At 38.5% G+C, this 23,412-nt stretch overlaps 1 protein-coding gene across 38 annotated transcripts in view; it reads right to left on the bottom strand.

The window, feature by feature from the left end:
- Positions 1-23,412, bottom strand: part of SCEL (sciellin) — a 125,253-nt gene that overhangs the window by 77,193 nt on the left and 24,648 nt on the right. For 33 of the 38 annotated variants that reach the window (XM_089680413.1, XM_089680418.1, XM_089680424.1 and 30 more), the window contains exons 2-6: positions 14,367-14,423; positions 9,154-9,283; positions 8,739-8,801; positions 4,729-4,794; positions 172-237 (exon numbers count right to left, since the gene is read on the bottom strand). In XM_089680413.1, the coding sequence (XP_089536539.1) occupies positions 172-237; positions 4,729-4,794; positions 8,739-8,801; positions 9,154-9,283; positions 14,367-14,400 (359 nt within the window). In that variant the 5' untranslated portion in view covers positions 14,401-14,423. The remainder of the gene's footprint in view (positions 1-171; positions 238-4,728; positions 4,795-8,738; positions 8,802-9,153; positions 9,284-14,366; positions 14,424-23,412) is intronic. The other 5 variants (XM_089680414.1, XM_089680417.1, XM_089680454.1 and 2 more) reach the window with 2 other exon arrangements.

Below are 23,412 nucleotides of genomic sequence, written 5' to 3'. Positions count from 1 at the left end.
TACAGTTGTTTCCATACAGTGGTATCAAGCCTTTAAATGGGGGAAAAGCATTGCCAAGCGTGACAACCCTCTGCAAAAAGCTTGTAATTTGTGGCAAATAAAAATAATAATGTAAAATTCAATTATCTATTCAAAATGCATAGCTAAGCGTTCCTTGATTTGCAAGACTACCTCATGGGCATTCTTTCCAGTGTTGCAGATTTATTTCCTCTTTCTGATGTATTTCTCAATGAAATTCTGTAGGAAAATATGGAACCATAGATTTAAATAAAGGTGTTTATGTGGGATAAGATAAGACATTGTAAAAAGGTTTTCTGCTTTAGAATTAGAAAATGTATAACCCATACAGACCCTCATTTCCATGCTGCTCAGAAAACAGGGTAGGCCACTGCTACAGGTTTCACATTTTGGCATAGTTGGCAGGATATAGTCACCAAGTTATTCTTTGGCGTCACCCACAGGCATGGTAGTGGTACCCATGGAGGCCTCCATAGTCATCATTCCAACGTTTGATGGACAAAGTATACCCTTAACTGACAAGGTTGAGAAACTGAAGGCTGTAGCGTGTCTGTACTATGTGCCTCAGCCCTAGCTAGTGGATTTGGTCTTTAATTAATTGGAGGGCAGTGCTACTGCAGTCCTTGTCGAGAAACAGAACTTGTTAATGTGCAAGAGCTGGTTGTGCATATGGAACGTTTATGTGGTGAACTGACAACCCTGGCTGACTTGCAGAAAAAGTTTTTGTGCAATAGTTTGGAGCTGCTTTGCAGCTGAGTTAGGGGGCCACTTGGAGAAGAAAGATAGCCCAGAGTGCAACATGGTAGTCAACCCTGATACACTCCTTCAGGAAAAATGTATTTTGGAGACTAGGTATGGATAAACCAAATAGTCCTACTGCCCCTGAACTGACTTTTCTGAAATATTGGAAGAGGCCATCAAACGTACTCCAGTCTCCAACTATATCTGTAATATGTTTGCAATTTCTAATGGTATTTTTGCAGTCTTGGACAGTCTGCTGTGGGATTACCAATACAAAACATTAGGAATGGTCCCCTGGTGAAATCAAAGGTTGCACTTGAGGTTCCTTATACCTGCTAGGTTGGCCATCACTGGCTTAGACCATGATAACTGGCAGTTTAGGAAAAGCTGTTCATTCATCATCATAGTTACTGTATGGAGGTCTACCAGCAACATCAGATAGTTTATTGAAAGGTTTGTGCACAGGAAAGACTGATTTTTAACACTATACTAGTCATGTATATAACTGATGACAAAAAGGGAGTTATTTACTAAACCTGGAAAGTGCAAAATCTAGTGCAACTCTGCACAGAAACCAATCAGCTTCCAGGTTTTATTGCCAAATATTAATTGAACAAGCAGTGATTGGCTACCATGAACAGCTGCACCCGTTTTAGTAAATCTTCCCCATTATGTCTGCAGTATATGGCAAGAGCCAGATAAATGATTGATCACAGCCTGGGTGAGATTACAATAGCATAATCAAAAGTTACCTGTGCACATCAATCTTACTATACTTTTCTGTTACGCTTTTAAATGTAATAAAACTAAATAAAAATAGTAGAATGCGTAGAAACATGTACAGGCATAAGGTAAAGAAAATATGTAAAAGGTAGTAATCTTTTATTTTTCTTTTTGTGTCAGCTTTGTTGTTGCTATGTAGTAAATTGTGTGGTATAAAAAGTGCATTTCTCTGCGTCTGTCAGGAAATACAATGTGCAAAATGTGCTATATAGTACTCACTGGATACTTGCAATGAGAATGACCATTATCATTACAACAACAATAATAATAATGTATAGAGGATTTGTTATTAAAATGGACAATGAAACTATTATAGGGTAACCACACAAAATAAATGAGCTAAAGAATTCAATACATGTATGATGACTGATACAGAATAATAATATTATTAGATTACAATATTAAAATTCAGTAAGTAGTGTTACATGTCAGAAAAAGAATATATAATATTAAATAGCTAGTGTAAAGAGCATGCAGATTTCGTTATTCATAATTTAGATACATTGTAACATTAAAATGCTGTAACAATACTTTTGAATGAAGCTTAATGTTTAAACATCCCCGTTTTTGTATTGGCATGTAAAAATATATGTAAAAATATAGTTCTTTACTAGCAAAGGACCATATTTGCCTTCTGATTCTCTGGTCTGTGGCATCTTACAGTATTATTTTCTTTGTTCTGTCTGATTACTTCATATAGTACACCAAAATTTGTCACTGCAGATGATACTTGTGTTCAGTTGGCCATAGGTGTTAGAGAGTGGATGTAGTGGTACAGATTAATGACTGAAAGGCATCTTTTCTATAAATCTTGCTAGAAACATGCATGCGTAGATCACCCAGGTGTGCAAGCTTACACCCAGGTGTGCAAGCTTACACCCAGGGCTGCTATTAGAAACCACGAGGCCCCATAAAGCCAACCTGACAGGTCCCCCCACCCAAAAAAAAGAAAAAATATATGTAACTATGTTATGAATGAACACAGTGAGTGATCAGTACTGATCATTCAATGTGTTCATTCAAGAAAGGAAGGGGTTGGTAAATGTGACATTTTTACCAGACCCTTCACCACTCTCCATCCTGAAGGATCCTATTGTGTGCTTGCAGCTGCTGGTGGGAAGGAGAGGAGGGAAGCCAGCAGCACTGCAGGGTTAGGGACACACAGGGGGTTCTGGGCAGCAGGGGGAATGTATAGTGCACAAAGAGGGTTATGGGTGCAGCAGGGGAAATTACTGAAAAAGATCCCCTGTATGACTCTCTCTGCAGCAGCTGAAAGCCAGTGGAAGGTGGGAGGGAAAGGAGAAGCTAGATTTCAGCCGCTGCAGAGAGAGCCATACAGTGGATCTGTTTCTGTAATTGCGCCCCCCCCCCCCCACACCATCATGCCGTTCATCCTCCGTGCCCACATCCAAATTCACCCAGCTGCCTGGCCCCTGCTGTCCAGGAGGACTGATGGTACCCCCTTATCCACGCCCTGCTTACACCTATCTAGAAAACAGGGTGGTAGACACCACCTGACTGGCTTAATAAAAAAAAAAAGGAAAAAAAGTAGGAGTCTTTTGGAAATATCCAACGTAGCAAACAGCTGGCTCCCATGAGAGCCATCATCACCGACTGCTGCTCGTGGCTATCTACAGATCTATGTATCAGCTGAAGCTGGCAAACACTCATCTCATGTCTCTAACTACCTTAAGGCTGCATTCACACTTGAGTGTTTTGTAGCTTGCATCTCGAAGCTCCAAAAGTGCTGAAGCCTGTTCACACCTGATCCAGGGAACAGACACCATAGAGAACAATTGATTTTTTAAGTTTGAATTTTTTTGAAGCTTGGAGTTTCAAGCTACAAAACGCTCTAATGTGAATGCAGCCTTAGCCTAGGCTTTTGAGAATAGTTAATTACAATGTATCTTTCCATTCTCCAAGCTCCTAGGCACTAAACACTCCTGTTTTCCCCAAAACAAGCAGCCTAAGCAGACTTGTCAGAGCTGGAACCCATATGCAAATTTTGTCTTTTGTCAAAAGTCAGCAGCTATGCCTGAAGCTGGGACAGAAAAAAAGAAAAACAGAAATGTTTTTGACATGCCTGAATCTACCTTCTCTAAGTTGTTGAAAAGGCAAAATGCGAGCTCACAATAAGAAAATAACTCGGGCCCCATAGGACAAACTAGAGCAAAGTTTTTAATCAGGGAGTTTTTTTATAGGTTGAATAGTTCATATTCAACAGGGATGGACATTGACAAAAAGAAAATGTTGCTTTAATGTTAGCCTATTGCTATGTAAAGATAACCGATCAAAACACAGCCTGTAAAATAAGAAAATTTTAATTTACCATTTTGTTGGGTGCTGACTCATACTTCACCCCTTGAAGAGTTCCAGGCACTACTGGTATCCAATACACCAGCACCCCCTGTAAGGTGCTGTAGTTCCTCCTGCTGGCCCTTATAACGTTACTACTGATGCTGGTAGGAGAGACCACAGCATCCAGAGCATCCAGCAGAAGACAGACTATTCAACACAACCAAAAGTGTCTGAGAGCAATGGCACCCAGAATTCTTTGAGACAGGGAAAATTGAGCACACCACCCTCCGGAAAGGTGTGTACAAACTTCTTATTTTACAGGCTACCTATTGTTCATATTTGTTTTACATAGGGACAGGAATAAAGTAAGGTCCGTCCACTTTGTACTTTGATTTTATTATTTAATACAAATCAATATAAATGCATGGTAAATGCACCCATGTACATGAAGTAACTTTTATTAGCTGACAGCAGTGGCTTTCTCAACCAAAAACTGGTTGTAAGGCAATAAATAAAGGTTCATACTGACTCTGAGTAAATGTATTGTCCAAGCACTAGCATGTAGCCTAGCAGTCTGAGAGTGTTGAGAGCCATAGGGAAATAAAAAATGCTTTTGAAACAAATATTTTTTTACTTATTCCCTGCGTTTATTGCTTTGTTTTTCTGATGTGTCCTTCCACTGGATTCCTAAAAATTTGACTGATAACAATTTATACGGCTGGCAACTGATCTTACATACAACCTCTACAATATCCTTTGGATTTACCAACAAGTGGTATGATGCCCTACATAAATAGTCTATCTGTGACAAATTTTAAACTAACTCAAAATTGTAGATATTCTCATTGAGCCCAGCAGACACTAGATACAATGCACAGAAAACAGTACCTGTCCAGTGCATCATCTGACTTGAACCTGTTGTGTATGGATGCCTTCTCTTCATTATCATTATTCCTAGGAAACAAATGCAAACAGCTCAGGACATAATATTGTAAAACAGGAAAATCAAACACATATGTACAGTGCATCTCTATTTCAATAGCAGATATGTAGAGTATAGTTTGACTAGTACATGTCCAATCACCTGTAAAAAGAACTGGGTTCTTCTCTATATAAAAATAACAGCAAAGTTTAAAATAAAGACACTTTTTATGCCTTTAGAACTGTCCCCTTAGTATTACCCACCATCTACTTTACCGCACCCTGCAATTCAAGCCACCTTAGCCATTTGGCATACACACCCACTGACTACATCTAACTCTAAATCTGGCCATGCACTCTTAGATTAATTTCATTCAACAGTCAGGCTGAACAAAGAAAATTTAACAGATTCCTCCATCCACACTATAAAACACAGATGGAGGAATCTTCTGCTGCATCTATTGTATTCTGGCAGTGGCTGCTGATTGCCTGAATACCTGGGCAGTGGCTGCATCTGATTGGATGCAGCTGCTTTTTGGCTGAAAATTTTCCATCAGGCTCCTTTGATATCTCAATTGAAGGATGTTTCCCTTCTCTCACTCTCCCTTATGTGCCTTTAGGGTTAATTCACTAAGATATAAATACCGCATACATTTTTGAGTTAAAATAACCCATGCGGTATTTATCTCAAAAGTAGTCAATTCACAAAAAAAATTACAGAATGCATTAAATATTTATGTTTCACAATACTTATCACTTAAACTCAGCATTATTTTTTTATTTTTTTGCTATTATTTTTTCCAAGCTAACACTGCACCAAAGGAAGAAATAAATGCACAGTGAAATATTATGAAACTGTGAAAACATTCTAGCGTGCTTTAATTCAGAGAACAATCTCCTTCTGGTGAAATGTTACAATTTGTTTTAATTCCTGAGCTCAGGGCAGAACATTTCCACATCGATACATTGTATAGCTTTCATTTACTGGCCCTTGCAGAGATCCCCTTATTGTTATGTACTTTTCTAAAATACTGACTGCTTACTGGCAGTTGATAAATAACAAATGTGTGTTCTTTAGTGAATTGACTGTAATGATTTATTTATCTTTTTATGGTATTTAGCTCACATTTTTAGAAATGTGCGGTATTTACCGCACATTCGATATTTTATTTCTGGGTCACGTGTCCTTTATATCGCATGCAAAATCCTTTAGTGGATTAACCCCTTTGTCTTCAATAAAGCTTTGGGTCTGTGAACTCTTTTCCCTTCCCTTATATCTCTTCTCTATCCCCCATCACATCCAATTAAATGTTTTAAGTTTTTGTTTTTGCTGTGGTACTATATAGAAGGTGTGGAGCAGAGGCCTTACTGAAGCACTACACATCTGACATTGACCACTGGGCTTTATTGGTGGTACCTTAGAGGCCATACTGCTAAGGGTAAAGCAGCATGTATAACATGATAGTTCGGGAAATTGCTCCGCACAACCCGTTAGGCATAATACCACTGAGTGAATGTAATTTCTTAAAAAAAAGTATATTTTTTCAACAAAACAATTGAAGGCTGTCAGATGGGAGGGTGGCAACAGGACCACCCACAAAGCAGATTTTGACTGGTTCATTAGGAACGCTGTGTATCGCCAGCTTTACACTATGCAACACATTTTACCACCTATGGTATTTAAAATATTGTATCTTTCACATCTACCTGAGAGCCTGGACGCAAGTAAGGACTGCAAATTTTATCCCACGGGGGGAATACTAACGCTATATACTGATAATACGTTATTTGCAAAATCATTCTGTGCCAGTATTACATCAAGTAGGCCTTCCTATCTTCTATTAAATACACATAGCTCAAAACTAATCAAGTATTTACATTGCTCCAAAACACAATGGGGTGAAGCTCATATTTCACCAATCATTCACCAATGACAGGGGTGCTAAAAATGATCAATTTTTTTTATTCATAAAAACCTTTATCACAAAAGAAAACAAACTGCTGCTGTAACTGTTTGTGTAACTGCAGTGTGAGCTGGAGTTCAGCTTCAATTTGTTAATGTATCTAAATTTGCTAGTCCATCTAACTCTCTCCTCCCCCCCAGACTGAAAGTTCTGATGACCAAAGGTGCCCCTATGCTCCTTCTCCCATAGTGGGGGCGCTCTAATACAGGAGGTGTATTACAGGACAGATCACCAGATCAAAACAGAGGGGATAAAAAGCCTAAAGAGGGAAAACCAATGAAGCCACCACATTTAAGGATTGGTAAATTGCAATATATTATATTTTGGTTTTGGGCTTAATAATTAATACTAAGTTATCATATGCAGCTACCCAATGTACTTCTGCAAAATTTATTTACAGATGGTACCTTACCCTGTACTGTTAACCTTTCCCTCTGCTAAAAGGAGAGGTGTGGCTTTGTTGGGTCACTGACACATATTCTGGCATTGCACATCCCTTACTGAAATTATATTTTTAAACTTATTTTGAACATTTTCTTTCAACCAACAGTCACTACTAAAGAAACCATTTGGCTGCATATCTATATTGATGATTTTCCCAATGATGCCAAGGCGGTTGTACTATACATCCTTGTTGCTAAATCTAAAGTAGAACTAAATGTACAAAACAAAAAATTGCAAACAAGCAGGCCTTTTATTGAAGAAGCGACTTGCAATGTTGCTTCTGCAATAAAATGCACTTACTTGCCTGATTACAATCCTCTAAATTAGGTAAACGGAACTCCACGAGTCAGATTTCTGGCACTCCTGTGCATGTGCGGGAGTGACATCATGTCATGCCAGGCAATCAACACAGCTAAAGAGTGGTAGCTGGAGGAACCCGAGGAAAAGAGAGGGACCTCACGGACATCAGACTGTTGGGTAACAGGTTAATATTCCTGCCTTTCCATTGCTTCTATGGACAAATGTTTGCCATGAAAAATAATAAATATGACACATTTGAGTCCAACATTTAAAGGATAAGTTCACCTTTTGACCAAAAATTATAAATGCACATTTTTTTGCAGGTAAAAAAATTAGCATATATTATTTTTGGTTGCAGGAGCCTGTACAGCATTGCACCAGCAATCAGATCACTGGTGCCATGCAAGTCTTCTGCAGACCTGTCAGTGTATCTGCTTGCCCATAAGGGATGTACAGGCAAGCTGATATACTGACAGGAAGAATTAATGAACTACCACGGTGCTCTACAGCGCCGTGGTAGTCAATTGAGCACTACAAGCTGACAGACGCTAAGGGTGTCGGGTCTTGTAGTTCATTCAGTCACACAACTCTGTGAATGAATGATGTGGCCATGTGGGCGGAGCCCCACACAGTCACACTCTATTCAAAGGTATGGGGAACTTCCCCCTGTACTGCTGTCACAGGGGGGATGGGGATCAGGTGGCGACTGCAGCATTGGGAACATGTTCCATGTTCCATCCTAAAACTGGGTGGAATAAGTAACATGTTCTCAAAGGTGCTTATCCTTTGAGATAAGTGTAGGTGATTACAGGCTCCCCAAATGGGGATTTACCTTGAATCTACACTCTGTTGGTCAAAGGACCATGTCTTGTATCATCTATTTTGACATGCTACCTTGCCTATGTGTCAACAAAACAATGCGATAAATGCAACTGTTTATAATGTTAAAACCTTAAGAAGGAGCATTTGAATAATCAAAATAACATTGGAGGAAAGGAGGTGTTATGGTGTTATGTTGATTAGGGGACCAATCCTTTAAATCAGATTTTATAAACCAGTCCATTGATAGTTTACTATTACTAATAATAGCATATTGTTATTAAATCTGTCATTACAGTAAACCGAGAGTTATTGACAACAGATCTGTTTTCTCCACATCTCATTTATATAGGAAAGTTAGACATAAGCATAAGGGATTTATACTTTGCTAGAAAGGGTTTTCTATCAGTACATATAATAGCATTTGCAGGACAGAATAGTTCTTATTACTTGTCCAGGTTGTCCTGGGATTTGTATCTGTTTAGTATACTTTTCCCATAGTTTTCTTCTTTCCTGTAAAATATGAGAAAAAAATATTCAAACATACATACAGTATAATATCAAGCAAAATAGTTACAAATGTAAAACGGCATGGGAAGACTAACCCAAGGGGTACTAAACAAAACAATAAACATACATTTGTGTATGCATAAGCATGAATTCTTCTGTTATTAAATCTAGAAAAACTGATGGTTTTGATTTGAAACATCCTTATATTCTAACAACACCGCTGGCAAATTTGCTGAATGTTATGATAGGTGTGGTTAGGTGATGAAGCACTGTCTACAACGGTGAACGTGTGGACTCCAGGGCCCTAGAATGAAACTTTGAACAAACACGATTGTTTAAAAGTTTACTTTCTTACATCTTTTCTTCTTCATCTTCTGGCCGTGTTTTTATCCAGCTATTGTCAGTTAGCAAAGTTCTTCTCTTGTTTGTCTCTTGTATCACATTCTGTCTGTTTACAGATCCCAGGGTACTACTTTTAGAGTCTGCTGGAAACAAAGCAAAGAAAAAACTTGTATACAAGACTTGTATAGACCTGGAGAGTGTCTCCTATCTAGTCATCAAGGTAGTGATTGATTGACTGATTGAAAAAAGAAAATAATATACAGTACAGCACATTTGTAAAGGGTATGTGGCTTGCCAGTGATAGTCCAGAACCTTCACCACTGCAGCTCTCATCCTAACCTGGGCACTTACCACCGTCGTCACACAAATATGCGGCCTCACAGAACTGGGCTTTCTTCTGTGGAGCCGCATATTTGCGTACCTGTCTGTGTGCTGGGAGTATGCCTCAGCACAAAGACCGGGGTGTCACTGAGAGCCCCAGGTCCCGTTCTAACGATCGGGACCCGGGACACCAGATTCTGAGTCACATGATCGCTGTGATAGCCTCTGATTGGCTATCACATTGATCAGTCAACTCAAACCTGCCCTCCTTGTTTTTTTTTCTCTCTGAATGGACGAGGGAGATACTTTGTAGAGAGAGAAAAAAAAGAAAACTGTTTGTAAAAAAAAAAAAGATAAATAAAGAAAATAAAGAAAAAATACCTAGATCAAGGTTTGATCTAGTTCAGTGCTAGAGTTAGTGTTTGTCAAAGGTCAAGATTTTTATTTATTTATTTTTTAATTGGTATCAGTGTCAGTTAGTGCCAGTGTTTTAGGTAAAGAAACCAAAAAACAAAATGTGCACTATTTCTGGGCTGTACTACAGGTACAAACAACAAATAACATGCACATATATGGTATCGCTGCAATCGTCAAGAGCTGGAAAATGTATTTTGGGTTGTTCTTTGGTGGTAGGTTATGGTAGTAACAAGAAACACACAGCTAAATTTAAAAAAATATTTTTTTTACTGTTTCGGGCCAGTTTTCCTTTGGTAATAAAAAAAAATCAGGAGATATCCATTACCATTTACCACCAAATCAAAGCCCAATTTGTCCTGAAAAATACCAAGGTATAATTAATCTGGATGTACAAAGTAGTTGTGGTGATTTGTACGGTTTTACTAACACATGTCAAAGTCGTAAAATTTTACTTAGGCTTTAAGATTTGTTTGTTGTTTTACCCTTAGGCGTGAAGGGGTTAATGACCCAAGATGGGTGAAAAGATCTGGTCCCAAAACTTACTCCTGGAAGGATGAGTTCCCTCTTTGATTCCTCCAAGCAAAAAAAAGCTCCTTTGCCACTGGGCGCTCCAGCAAAACGGATATGATCAACAAGGACTAATGTGGCATTGTCTCAAGCTGATGCGCACACCAGCACCACCAGCACCTCCCACTGCAACAGCTCCTTCTCCATTCCCAGTGCTGGCCAAAGACAGACTTGTCAGGGCTACTAAGTCCAGAAGAGGGATACCACGGGCCCCCAATCAACTGCTAATGAAGTTATTCTGACTTACTGATTACTAAGCCAAACTATGAAGCCAATTCTCAAATTGCTCAGAAAATGACAAATAAAATATCCCTTTCAACTGGTAGCATACAAAAACTGGAATTCAGTCATGTTTCACCATCAGGATGACATGCCCTATCTCCTAGGTGTAGGGAATTTTGAACGTCTGCAAGTCTCACTCCCTGACTTTCCAACAAAAACTATTCTTCCAGGTTGCCCCCCAATACAATCATGGAAAACTATCTCTGGACAACAAAATAAGCCTAGCAACTACAATGTCAACAAGAAATCCATGCTTTCCCATTGGATCAGAATAAAGATGCCTGAGCTCCTGGAGGGGATTAAAACCTCACTTTTTCTAATATCTATGCTGATCTTGTAGTATCCCCCAAACATCCCTGGAACATCACAACTCCTCTCAATATGTCTACCTGAACGCTTCTTTTTAACCTGCACCTGGTCACTAACCACTTGACCTGCTTTATGACTAATTGGACTACACTATAGTAGGCTTTATCTGTACCCTGTATTGCTTCCATTTCATAATGGTCCTTCCTAAAATCTGCTTAATGTAAATTGTATGAATATACCTGGACAAAAATAAAGCCGATATACTGTCTTTACACGAAACCTATTTCAAGGGTGATGCCTCTCCACCGTAGAAAACAAATATTGTCGTCTGTGAGTACATTGCCCAACCTAATACTAAATCCTTTGAAGTGTCCATAACCTTCTAAAATAATCTGCCCTGTACTTTTCTTGACTCTGTTAGAAATGGCCAAGGCAAATTGCTGTTCCTGAAATTCTCTCTTTATAACACTACCTACACAATTGTTAATGGCTATATTTCCAACCAAAGTCATTTGGAATCAAAACTATCTGCCATCTACAAGACTGACAACAAGCTCATTGGAGGTTATCTGAATCTTGTCCTGGATTCCAATACTTCTTTCATTAGATCCCTTCTCTCTCTTTCAGCCTTAACAGGCTTACATGTATACCATATCTCTCTGTGATATGTGGCAGCTTCTCTATTCACATGACAAAGACTATAGTTCAACCTTTTGAACTTCAGTACAACCATTCTGCCTATAGATAGATTAAAATTCAGATGGTTCCTGCTAAACCAGCCAAATTACGATCTGTGTATGGCCAGCTTTAGAGATACTGTTGGAGTAGACTTCCTACTATGTCTAAATAGGAACAGTAACCAGGGGAGTCTTGCTCTGATGATGACTGAAATAAATGCTATGTACTTACTAATAAGCTGACAATTCTTCCTATTTTCAGGTAAAAAGCTACAAAGTCATATTCCTATGGTACCACACTTCCCTAGAGTTAAACCATATCTATCCATCAACTTCAAGTTGTTATTGGAAATACTCTAAGAAGCTATGTAATTATCTCCACATTTGGTGGGGATGTCATCTATTATTTCCCTTTTTAAGTAACGTCTTCTATAATAGCATGTGCAAATATAACACATCCGGCTTCCACTTGGCTGACTCTAATGAAACCTGGGTACCTCTCTAAAAAGGCATTTTGAAACACTGCCTATAAACAGCCAGGGTCTCAATATCTAGACACCGTAAATCCACACATTCACCCAACCTTGTGAAATGGGCACAGATTCTAAATGACATAATCACTATGGAGACCCGGGTGGTATCTGACTGAAACTAATCCAAGAATGCCTTCTCAACCTGATCCTGTTGGCTGGCTCACAGGGACTCTGAATCCTTTAAAAGTCTAACCTAACTCTATCTGGAGGCGGTCACCCCTGCAACATTTAGGGAGATATGCCTTATCGGCTTCCATTTACCTGCTACATCCAGCTGAATGTAACCTTATTTTTAAGATACACTGTAAAAAGAAAGTAACTGACCACCGCTTCAATTTACCAAATTGGGGAGCACAATATCAAGGTTTATATTATTTTGCCTCATAGCATTCAGTCAGATTATAAATGTCATTCCCTAAATTCCATTTCACTGCACTGCTTTGAATACAATAGTTGGATGTAGGGAAACAGTCATTTGTAAGTAATTTTGATAAATGATTCCAGGTATGACCGCCCCCCCCCCCCCAAGCTTTTTATCATGGGGCTGACATTTGTAGAGATGTATTGAATTAAATTTTAACTGTACTGTCTGCCCTAATTTTTTTAAAGTGCTGCACAAAGTGTTGGTGCTATATAGATCTTATATAATAATAATATTGATAATAGGGATGAATATTTTAACTCTTTGAAGCCCATGTTGCTCATATCTGGGTGGGGAGAATTACACATTTTCTAATTAATAGCGAAAAAAATGGTGACATAACCTGTAACAACCATTTAGCTTTAAATACAGACAGTTGCCAAGTAATGTGATTGGTAGCTATTGGCAATACCTTCAATTTTCATAAATCAGTACCACTATGCACAAAGCAAGGATGTCCACCTAAAGTATCTAAACATGTATCTGTCAGCCACACTAAAGCAAGCAGATTTGTTCTTAAAGTGATATTAAAGCAAAAATTTATTATATTACATTTTACCAATTCTTAGGTGTGTTGGCTGCATTCATTTTATTTTTTCTTTTGTTTTTTTCCTTTGTTTTCACTGGTGATCCAGCCAGTAAGCCTGCAGTTTTTCAACTTCCTTTAGGCCCCATTCACACCTGAGAGTTTTGTAGTGCAAAGCTCGAAGCTCCAAAACCCTCAGGGAGACAAAATCCATATTACTGTATGGAGATGGTTCACACCTCCACTCCAAGTCGCCTGAAGCAAACCAACTGAAGCTCAAAAAAGTTTTGAAGCTACTTTTGTAGCTCATTCAGGCAGATTTATGTGTTTTTGATGCGTTTTCATTCCTATAGAAATACATGGAAAAGCGCAAATCACGCGTTTTCATGTACTTTCGTGCATTTTGTCGTGCAACCAAAAGCATTTTTCTTGCATGGCAAAACATGGCAACAACTGATGTCACAGATGAAATTTTTCTCTATTGGCTAATACATAAACGCCGGAGCTAAAAAAAAGACTGAAAACACCTGAACAAATTGCACACAAACATTCGCTAACACGCATAAAAATGCACAACAAAATGCGCAAAAAATGCACGAAAATGCTACGCTCAGATGTGAATGGAGCTTTAGGAGACTGAGAGTTAAAGGAAACATGGCAGTTAGAGGGTTGAGAAAAATCATTTAAAACTGACAGCAGTACTTACCGTGGTCAGAATTTATTAATTTATGTAAAACATTATTCGCAAAAGGAAAAAAAAACTGTTGCTCTAATTGCTTAAAAAATGTTAGGTGGATTTTGGCTTTAATTTGTTAGTCAAGTCCATTTAAATCTGCTAGTGTATCTAACACTACCCTCTCCACATACTGACAATGTTGCTGTCCAAAGGTGTCTGTGTCTATTCCATCCAGAGTGGAGACACCCTAAGACTAGAAGTGCATTAGTGGCAAGATCACCCGATGTAAATAAGGGGAAAAATATGAAAAAAAAAGAAAACCAATGCAGCTACCACATTTAAACTGCAATACTGTATCTAATTTTTTTTCTATTTTGGGTTCAATGCCACTTTAATTGCCGTGGGCTAAGGCATGCCTCGAATTTGTGCATCATGTTTCATGGACTATTAACTAAAAGAATTGACTGTGCTCAGTTAATGTATAATTTAGCCATTACCGCTTCCAGATTTGTTAAAGGAGTAAGTAGTCATCTTGCTGAACAACTTCTTTATATCTAGTAAACAGGGAAAAGAAAAAAAAACATATATGAGAAACCCTCAGCGCAATGGACCTCCTTTAAAATAAGTATTGCAGCTAGCATGTACAGTGTTCCCAAATGTAAACCAGAAATGAAAAGAATGCAGCGCAGTACTATAAACTCAAATACGGTGCTAAATAAATCCAACGTGCATATGTGAATAGTGAAAACAGACAATTGTGCTTTGTGACAATAATATGTGCCACATCAAAATAAATATCAACATATATACATAAATATCCATAAACAGCATATACCAGTGCTAAATGAATAGTGTATACAAATACCAAATGAACCGTACAAAATGGTGAACTGTCACTTTAACACTCCAATATCTTCTCATGTGCTTGTGCGATATATCTCCTGTGCATCGTGTACCCAATATACCATCAACAAGTGTCCCAATATTATTGTATCATAATGCTGGTGGACCGTCCCTTTAAATCCGCTGTGCTCCAAGTGGATCTGTGTGATCACACTACTGCATACACATATACGGTGCTCCTGTGTCACCCCGTAGTGCTTATCCACCTCTGACACACTACTGCGCTCACCTTCAAGTTTGACCTGAATACTCAGGTCAAACTACGCCTTTCCCTTTACCCCGAGAGGGTATGCTGGTACAAAGATCCTCACCACCGTCAGCACTTAAAATCTCCAAAACGCTCCACAGACATATGAAAAAAATGCTCCATATAGTGAAGTATAGCCAAATGTAACCAACTTTATTAAAATACTGATCAAAATACACTCACATTTAAAAGTGCCCACCTGGGACACTACAGGTTCAAAGACTCATTATACAGTATCTTTCTTGAATAAAAGTGCATGGATCTCTTATCCAAAATGGCGGCACATGCACTTCCGGTTGTCGGCTTGACGTCATCGGCGTACCCTATGACACTGATGATGTCAAGCCTTTAACCCGAAAGTGCATGTGCCGCCATTTTGGATAAGAGATCCATGCACTTTTATTCAAGAAAGATACTGTATAATGAGTCTTTGAACCTGTAGTGTCCCAGGTGGACACTTTTAAATGTGAGTGTATTTTGAGCAGTATTTTAATAATGTTGGTTACATTTGGCTATACTTCACTATATGGAGCATTTTTTTTCATGTGTCTGTGGAGCGTTTTGGAGATTTTAAGTGCTGACGGTGGTGAGGATCTTTGTACCAGCATTCCCTCCCAGGATAAAGGGAAAGACATAGTTTGAACTGAGTATTCAGGTCAAACCTGAAGGTGAGCACAGTAGTGTGTCAGAGGTGGATAAGCACTATGGGGTGACACAGGAGCACCGTATATGTGTATGCAGTAGTGTGATCACTCAGATCCACTTGGAGCACAGCGGATTTAAAGGGACGGTTCACCTGCATTTTGATACCATAATATTGGGACACTTGTTGATGGTATATTTGGTACACGATGCACAGGAGATATATCGCACAAGCACATGTGAAGATATTGGAGTGTTAAAGGGACAGTTCACCATTTTGTACGGTTCATTTGGTATTTGTATACACTATTCATTTAGCACTAGTATATGCAGATTTATGGATATTTATGTATCTGTGTTGATTTTTATTTTGATGTGGCACATATTATTGTCACGAAGCACCATTGTCTGTTTTCACTATAGACATATGCACATTGGATTTATTTAAAACAAAAAAAAATAACATTTTGATACAATTAATTGTTTATGATGTCGTTGCCCCTATAGCGTTTGACAGGCATAGACAGGCATTCGGGAAGCATTTTTAACGCTCCTCAAATGCTCCTCAAACGCCCTATGAGCATTTTTGAGGCGTTTAATAGGCTTTTGCCAAGCGTTAAAACCACACCACAAATGCCTACAATGAAGTTTAATGGTATTAATGCTCCACAAACGCTTCACAACCACCTCACAAATGCCCCACAAACACCTGCCAGGCGTTTGAGGAGCATCACCATAGACTTGAATGGGAGGCTTCAACTCCTCCTGACTCAACATGAGGCGTCAATTTTGCCGTGACGCTAACGCTTCAGTGTGACCAGCGCTGTGTGCTGCCATGTGTAGAATTTTCATAGGCGATTGATGAGCATTAAAAACACTTCCCAAATGCTTGTCTAACACCTGCTAACAAAGATAGTGTGAACATAGCCTAATTATGTCATGTACATAATGCATTTTAAAATGTAAATAACAATTACCAATTCAAATATCCTAACTTCACTTTTCTACTTTACCACAGAATAGAAAAAAAATGTTATTCCACAGTCCATTTTAGGCTGATGACACACAGGACAAATAGCCAGTGGCAGGGTCACTAAAAAGGTTGCCTGTGTATCCTTGTGGGATCACTTCCTCTGTAGCCACACCTAGCAAGATGCTTCTCTATCTTTGGCCTGAACACTGCTGAATCTTGATCACTATTGATGGGAGCCACATCTCTCGGCCTCAGATTCCAAAGGGTATGATTCTATAGGAATTAAACAGGCAGCCTCTTAGCAATCCTGCTGCTGGCAATTTTGTCAAATTCTGAGTGACAGGAACACTAGTGGCAGAGTTACCCGCGTGTCACCAGCCTTACATTTGCATAGTTCTATATATCTTTTGCAACAATACATTTCTTGGAGAATGGTAATCATAATAAAAATGCCCCAGCCTGCTCTCTACCCTAGACAACTGTGCTTGTGCCTCTTCTAGTTACAATACAGTAATCCTGTTTAGCTAAAGTTCAATACAGATAAGTTCAAGTAAGTAAGATTTTCCATGTGCATAATTTATTTAGCTTCTGGATTAAATCCAACAAAACCAAGGTATGCTATAAAACTACCTGGAAAGTGTAGCCCTCAGTAGTATGCACATTTTTTAACGAACAGACCTTTCCAGATAGTTAGGACATTTACTTAGATCATAAATCATAGCAGAGTAAAAGATAAGGTGACTAAGGTACCACACCTCTTTAAAATATGTAGAGACACACAGTGAAACTGGCGGGTTCTTTAGTTGTACTGCATCTTGCCAAATAATTCTCTGACCCGATCCTATCATGTGACAGAGAAATGTGGGAAGGGCTGCAGCCTTGCCCTTGTCTTACCTGCTCTTTTTAGTACATGAGTAATCTCTGTAGTACTGGCTAGTTAACATGGAAAGTATGAAGTGATACCACCTGCTATTCATGAAAAATGTATTTGGTATGATTCCATAGAGATTTTTGTAATTTGCAGTATGTATAATTCTTATGTATTGTTGAAATAGCCAAAACAATTTGATGGCATCTGCAGCCCAACTAGTGCAACGTTTAACTGTCTTACACATAATAATAATAATACATGTAAAATTAATAACATGTTACTTTAATTTTTTTTTTTTTTTAATAGACTAAGGATCATTGAGAACCCCTGCCAGTTTTTGATTGCTGTCTGCATCCCTGCTAGGGAGATTCACCCTCTCTATTTGTCCTGGTGACACCTGGTCAAAAAAGTGATAAAAAATCAAAAATTTGTCACCAGAACAAAAGATGAATGAGAATCATCCAATGAAGCAATGATGGCACAAGGTCCTTTAGCACCCAAGGTGAAAAGGCCAAAATGCCCCACTCACCCACCCACCCATGGATTGTGAACTTCTTCAGCAGCTTACGTTGCAGGTCCTTCCCTATTTATGTCCTCCTGCTGAAACACTCAAGGTGACTGTCTCTTCTGTCTACCCCTCAGCCCAGCCCTGCCCTCAGTCCATTCCTGTAATAAGGCCATCTGTTCCAGTGACAGCTGTGTAAAGTGAGATTTCTTCTCACTATTGAAAGATTTCCACCCATTTCCCATTGTGTCTCTGGTACAGGAAATATAGGATAATCTTTCCGTTGTCAACTTAGGGAGGGCAATATTCCAGATGAAGTGACAGTTTTCACATTATTACACCTGTGCACAAAGTATAAGTTATAGTCAATGTACAGACCACAGAGATGTTTTCTCACCAATCCATCATCCCTATTAAGCCTCTTTCACATGGGTGCCTGAGCCCATTCAAAGCAAATTCTAGGGTCTTAATTCTGTACTGAATTAAAGTTGATTTATCCAAGTGCAAATACCAATTGATCCTGACAGAAACCCTTATCCTTCTAACTTCGTGTGGACTGAACTGAAAACTCAAACACCGTTATCATTTTCCTCAGCTATCTACTGTGAGCTACAAAGCAACTTTCCTATATATTATGAATTGAGTAGGGAGTGGGATTTTGTAGCCTGTATAAGGAGAGCAGCCTAGGGGGACAATAAAGATAGATATAGTACAGTGAGTATTCATTGTCACCCTAGGACAAGAAATGATTTACTGGAACGATCAATAGGTGAAAATAAAAGAGAGGGCCTTTAAACATAAAAATAATAAAGCCAACACATCCAAGGAATACAATACATAATATCTTTGTTTTGGGGTTTAAGTACAATTTAAGACTAACTGAAATTGTGTGGATGTCAACATACATTGATGGCCAAAAATATTGGCACCCCTATATTACAAATGTTTAGGCATTATCATGTTTATTTTTTTTTGTTTGTATTGGTGTGACACAAAAGAGTCAAGAAACAAAAAGCCAAATTTGACACATTCCACGCAAAACTCCAAAAATGAACTGGACAAAACTATTGGCACCTTCTCAAAATTGTAAGAAATAATTGCATTCCAAGTTTGTAATGCTCCTGAAATTTGTAATTAAACTCACCTGTATCAATTAACGGGTGCTGACAATATAGAAATCACACCAGCAACCAGCTAAAAAAGTGAAAAATTGACTCAACCTTTCTGTTGTGTGTCTCTGTGTGCCACATAGAGCATGGAGAAGAGAAAGAGCAGCAAAGAATGGTCTGAGGATTTTAGAACACAAATTGTGTAAAACATGGGCAATCTCAAGGTTACAAGTTCATCTCCAGAAATCTTAATGTTCCTGTGTCCTCTATGCACAACATTGTCAAGAGGTTTACAGCCCATGGCACTGTAGCTAATCTCCCTGGACGTGGACGAAAGAGAAAAATTGATAAAAGATTGCAATGAAGGATTGTTCAATTGGTGGCTAAAGAGCCTCGATCAACTTCCAGACAAATTCAAGCTGACCGTCAGGCACAGGGTACAACTGTGTCAGCTCGCACTATACATCTCCATCTGAATGAAAAGGGATGCTATGGTAGGAAACGCAGGAGGACCCCACTGCTGCTCAGAAACATAAAAAAGCCAGATTGGAGTTTGCCAAAACGTATCTGAGAAAGCCAATATCCTTTTGGGAGAATGTGCTATGGACAAATGAAACAAAATTACAGCTTTTTGGTAAAGCCCATCATTCTACTGTTTTTCAGAAAAAGCAATAGAATGAAAATAATACAGTCAAACATGGTGGAGGTTATCTGATGTTTTGGGGTTGCTTTGCTGTTTCAGGCACTGGATGTCTTGACCATGTGCACGGCATAATGAAATCGACTACCAAAGAATTCTGGGGTGCAATGTACGGCCCCGTGTCAGAAAGTTTGGTCTCCATCAGAGTTCATAGGTCTTACAGCAGGATAATGACCCAAAGGACATGTCAAAAAGCACCCTGAAATGGTTTCAAACAAAGCGTGGAGAGTACTGGACTGGCCAGAATGAATCCAGATCGCAGTCCCATAGAGCACCTGTGAAGAGATCTCAAAACAGCAGTTGGGAAAAGGAACCTTTCCAATATGAGAGACCTGGAGCAGTTGTCAAAGGAAGAGGGGTCCAAAATTCCAGTATAGAGGTGTAAGAAACTCATTAATATATATTTTTATATGTGTCACGCTCCACTGTGAATAAATTATTATTTTGTGAAAAGATATATATATATATATATATATATATATATATATATATATATATATATGTTTAAAACACCATTAATGAAATCATTAAATATCTGTGATAAGCCTTATAATATTCGATTCAATCAAATCCCCTGATGAAGCCACGTGACTCGCTGGCGTAACGTGTAGGGGAGGGGCTCTGAGTCACGACGCCATTCAGGCAACACACACGGCGAGTACAGATTGTGTGCAGAGCACACACTGAGGCAAAATTGATTTTACAAAGCGCAATTTGAATTGTAAATATGTGAGTGCATATATGGATTGTTAATAAAGATATGTTGAAAAAGGATAAGACACTATATATTTATTATTTTGCATGGTAACACAAAAAATGGAGGAATAAAGAGGAGAGGTGGAGGAATTGCACAGTCCCCTGCAGGACAGAGGGAGAAATCCCTCATCCATCCATAACACAAACAGCGATCAGCAAGCCCAGGAGACCCCCAGTGGGAAAAGTGCAATATTACAGTTAATTACCCATCGACTTGGAACAGGATTAAAGCATGAAAATTATCATCTTGACCACATAAGGACATAACAGTTATTTTAGCCTAACTTGACGGTTTGGCTAAAATTGAGCTAGATATATTCTGATTACAGTCACGGAGTGGACTACTTTGGAATTGTTTGATTTATTGATTAGGACACTATATTGTGAATTGAACACTTATTGAATTTATTTTTTATCTAGACATGATTATATTTCATAAATTTTGAGTATATTGATTATTTATAATAATTTATTTGAGCACATATTGCACTTTAAATATATAATAAGGCTTGTCACAGATATTTAATAATTTAATTAATGGTGTTTTAAACACATATATATATATATATATATATCTTTTCATAAAATAATAATTTATTCACAGTGGAGTGCGACACATATAAAAATATATATTAGTTATTTTTGCACAGTTATATGGGTATGTGTAAAAAGTGTCAGTGAACCACAATAGTAATTATTTTATTTTTAATTTATTCAATACTAAATAGTAGCTCACAAGCACACATATTTATTTTTAAGAAACTCATTGATGGTTACAGCAAGTGATTGATTTTAGTAATTTTATCCAAGGAGTGTGCTACCAAATATACTAAATCAGGGGTGCCAATAATTTTGTCCAGTCCATTTTTGGAGTTTTGCATAGAATGTGTCAGATTTGCCTTTTTGTTTCTCCACTTTTTTGTGTCATACCAATACAAACAAAATAAATAAACATGAAAATGCCTAAACACTTATAATTGCCACAATTTTCTGGGTGAAGTGGGGCATTATGTGACAGAAATGCAGGGGTGCCAATATTTTTGGCCTTGACTGTAATACTGCTCTTTGTCCAAAGTTACACAGATTATCAAACCAATTTAAAATGGCAGTTACCCTCTGCCTAATTTACCTCCGAACTTATCCCTTAAAGGATTTAGGGTCTCATGCACATAGGACGTTTTAAAAATGCTCCTCCTCTTGGCAGCAGCATTTTGGCAGAAAAAACACCTGACACTTATGAAAGTGTCTAACATTTTTACAAGAGTTTAGGAGTATTTGAAAGCATCATGTGCTTGGGAGTTAATTCATTGCATCGGCCAGAATAATAATTTATTCTGGCCATTGAAATTACTTAATGCTCAAGCACTAAACGCACCTAGCATTTTTCCTGCCAAAACACTGATGCTCCTAGACACACTGGCCCTGTTTTTTTTTCTGCTGGTAAATACTCCTGCTATTAAAAGATTCTTAAAATCTATGTTCGCATGGACACATAGGAGGTTATTTACTAAAGATAGAGAATGCAAAATCAGGCTCACTTCTGCATAGAAACCAATCAGCTTGCAGGTTTTATTGCCAAAGCTTAATTGAACAAACTGAGGTTAGAAGCTGATTGGTTTCTATACAGAAGTAAAGCCTGGTTTTGCACTCTCCAGCTTTAGTAAATAAACCCCATAGGATAACATGGAAGGCTATTTGAAAAAAATGCCTGACGCCCCTAAAAGTGGCTGCAAAAATGCCTTGTGTGCATTAGGCCTTACAGTGTAATAAAATGCAATGCAGGGTAAGTATAAACTGCATATTGCACCTAACAACAGACTAATGTTGACTAGAGGGAAAGATAAGATTAAAATGCAGCACAACTAAGAGCCAAATACTTATACCAGCAGATCAGGCTTTTAGCAAACACCTATTTGTCAATATTATTATATTATTATTATATTATTTAGGAAGGATCATGAAATCTTAGGAAATGTAGAGAGCATGGTAATTCTTTTTAGCTAAATTCCCTTAAAACTTTACAATTTTAATGTGCAATATCCTTTAACAACAGAAATGGAGTGAAATGGCCTTCCTTGTGTAACAAGAAAAATATACTATGAGCTGTACATCATTGCAAACCCACTGTGAAAGAGTATGTGGCAGCCTGAGCCTGGGCTCCAGCTGCGCCATGCCTCTAAGATGTTTTTCTCCGCCCATAGGAACGTAATAATAACTAAGCTCCAAGGGGCAGAGCAAAATGCGTTGGGGACGTGGCCTGGCTGAAGCCCAGGCTGAGGCTGCCACATACTCTTTCACAGTGGGTTTGCAATGATTTGTAGCTCATGGGATATTTTTCTTGCTACACACTGACATAGCAATTGATTGAGCCGAGATGGACAGCAGTTGGCATTGGACTAGAACCAGTGCTTTTTTTCAGTGGGAACGTGGGGAAACAAGGTTTCGGCTCCTCCAGCATTGAATGCATGTAATGGCAAGGAGTGACAGGGTGTGCTGGAGGGTCTATTGTTGCTGGCTGCTGGGATATCTATTGTAGCTGGGGTGGCTATTGTTTCTTCTGAGGGATCTATTTTTGCTGGAGGGGTTAGTTGTTATTGGGAGGGATCTACTGTTGGAGGAGGGGTCTATTGTTGCTGGCTGCTGGGGGATCTATTGTAACAGTTGTGCCTACTGTTGCTTTTGAGGGATCTATTGTTGCTGGGGAGTCAGTGGTTGCTGGGAGGGTTCTACTGTTGAGGGAGGGGTCTATTTTTGCACATTTTTGTGATATATATAGTTGCTGGTGGGATCTATTGCTACATGCAGGGGATTATATTTTGTTGCAGGGGTATATTATT

The sequence above is a fragment of the Staurois parvus genome, unplaced genomic scaffold (genome assembly GCF_062004578.1).
Source record: "Staurois parvus isolate SC_StPar_1 unplaced genomic scaffold, SC_StPar_1.0 ptg000243l, whole genome shotgun sequence".
Lineage (NCBI taxonomy): Eukaryota > Metazoa > Chordata > Amphibia > Anura > Ranidae > Staurois > Staurois parvus.
This window is presented reverse-complemented; position numbering and strand designations above follow the sequence as displayed.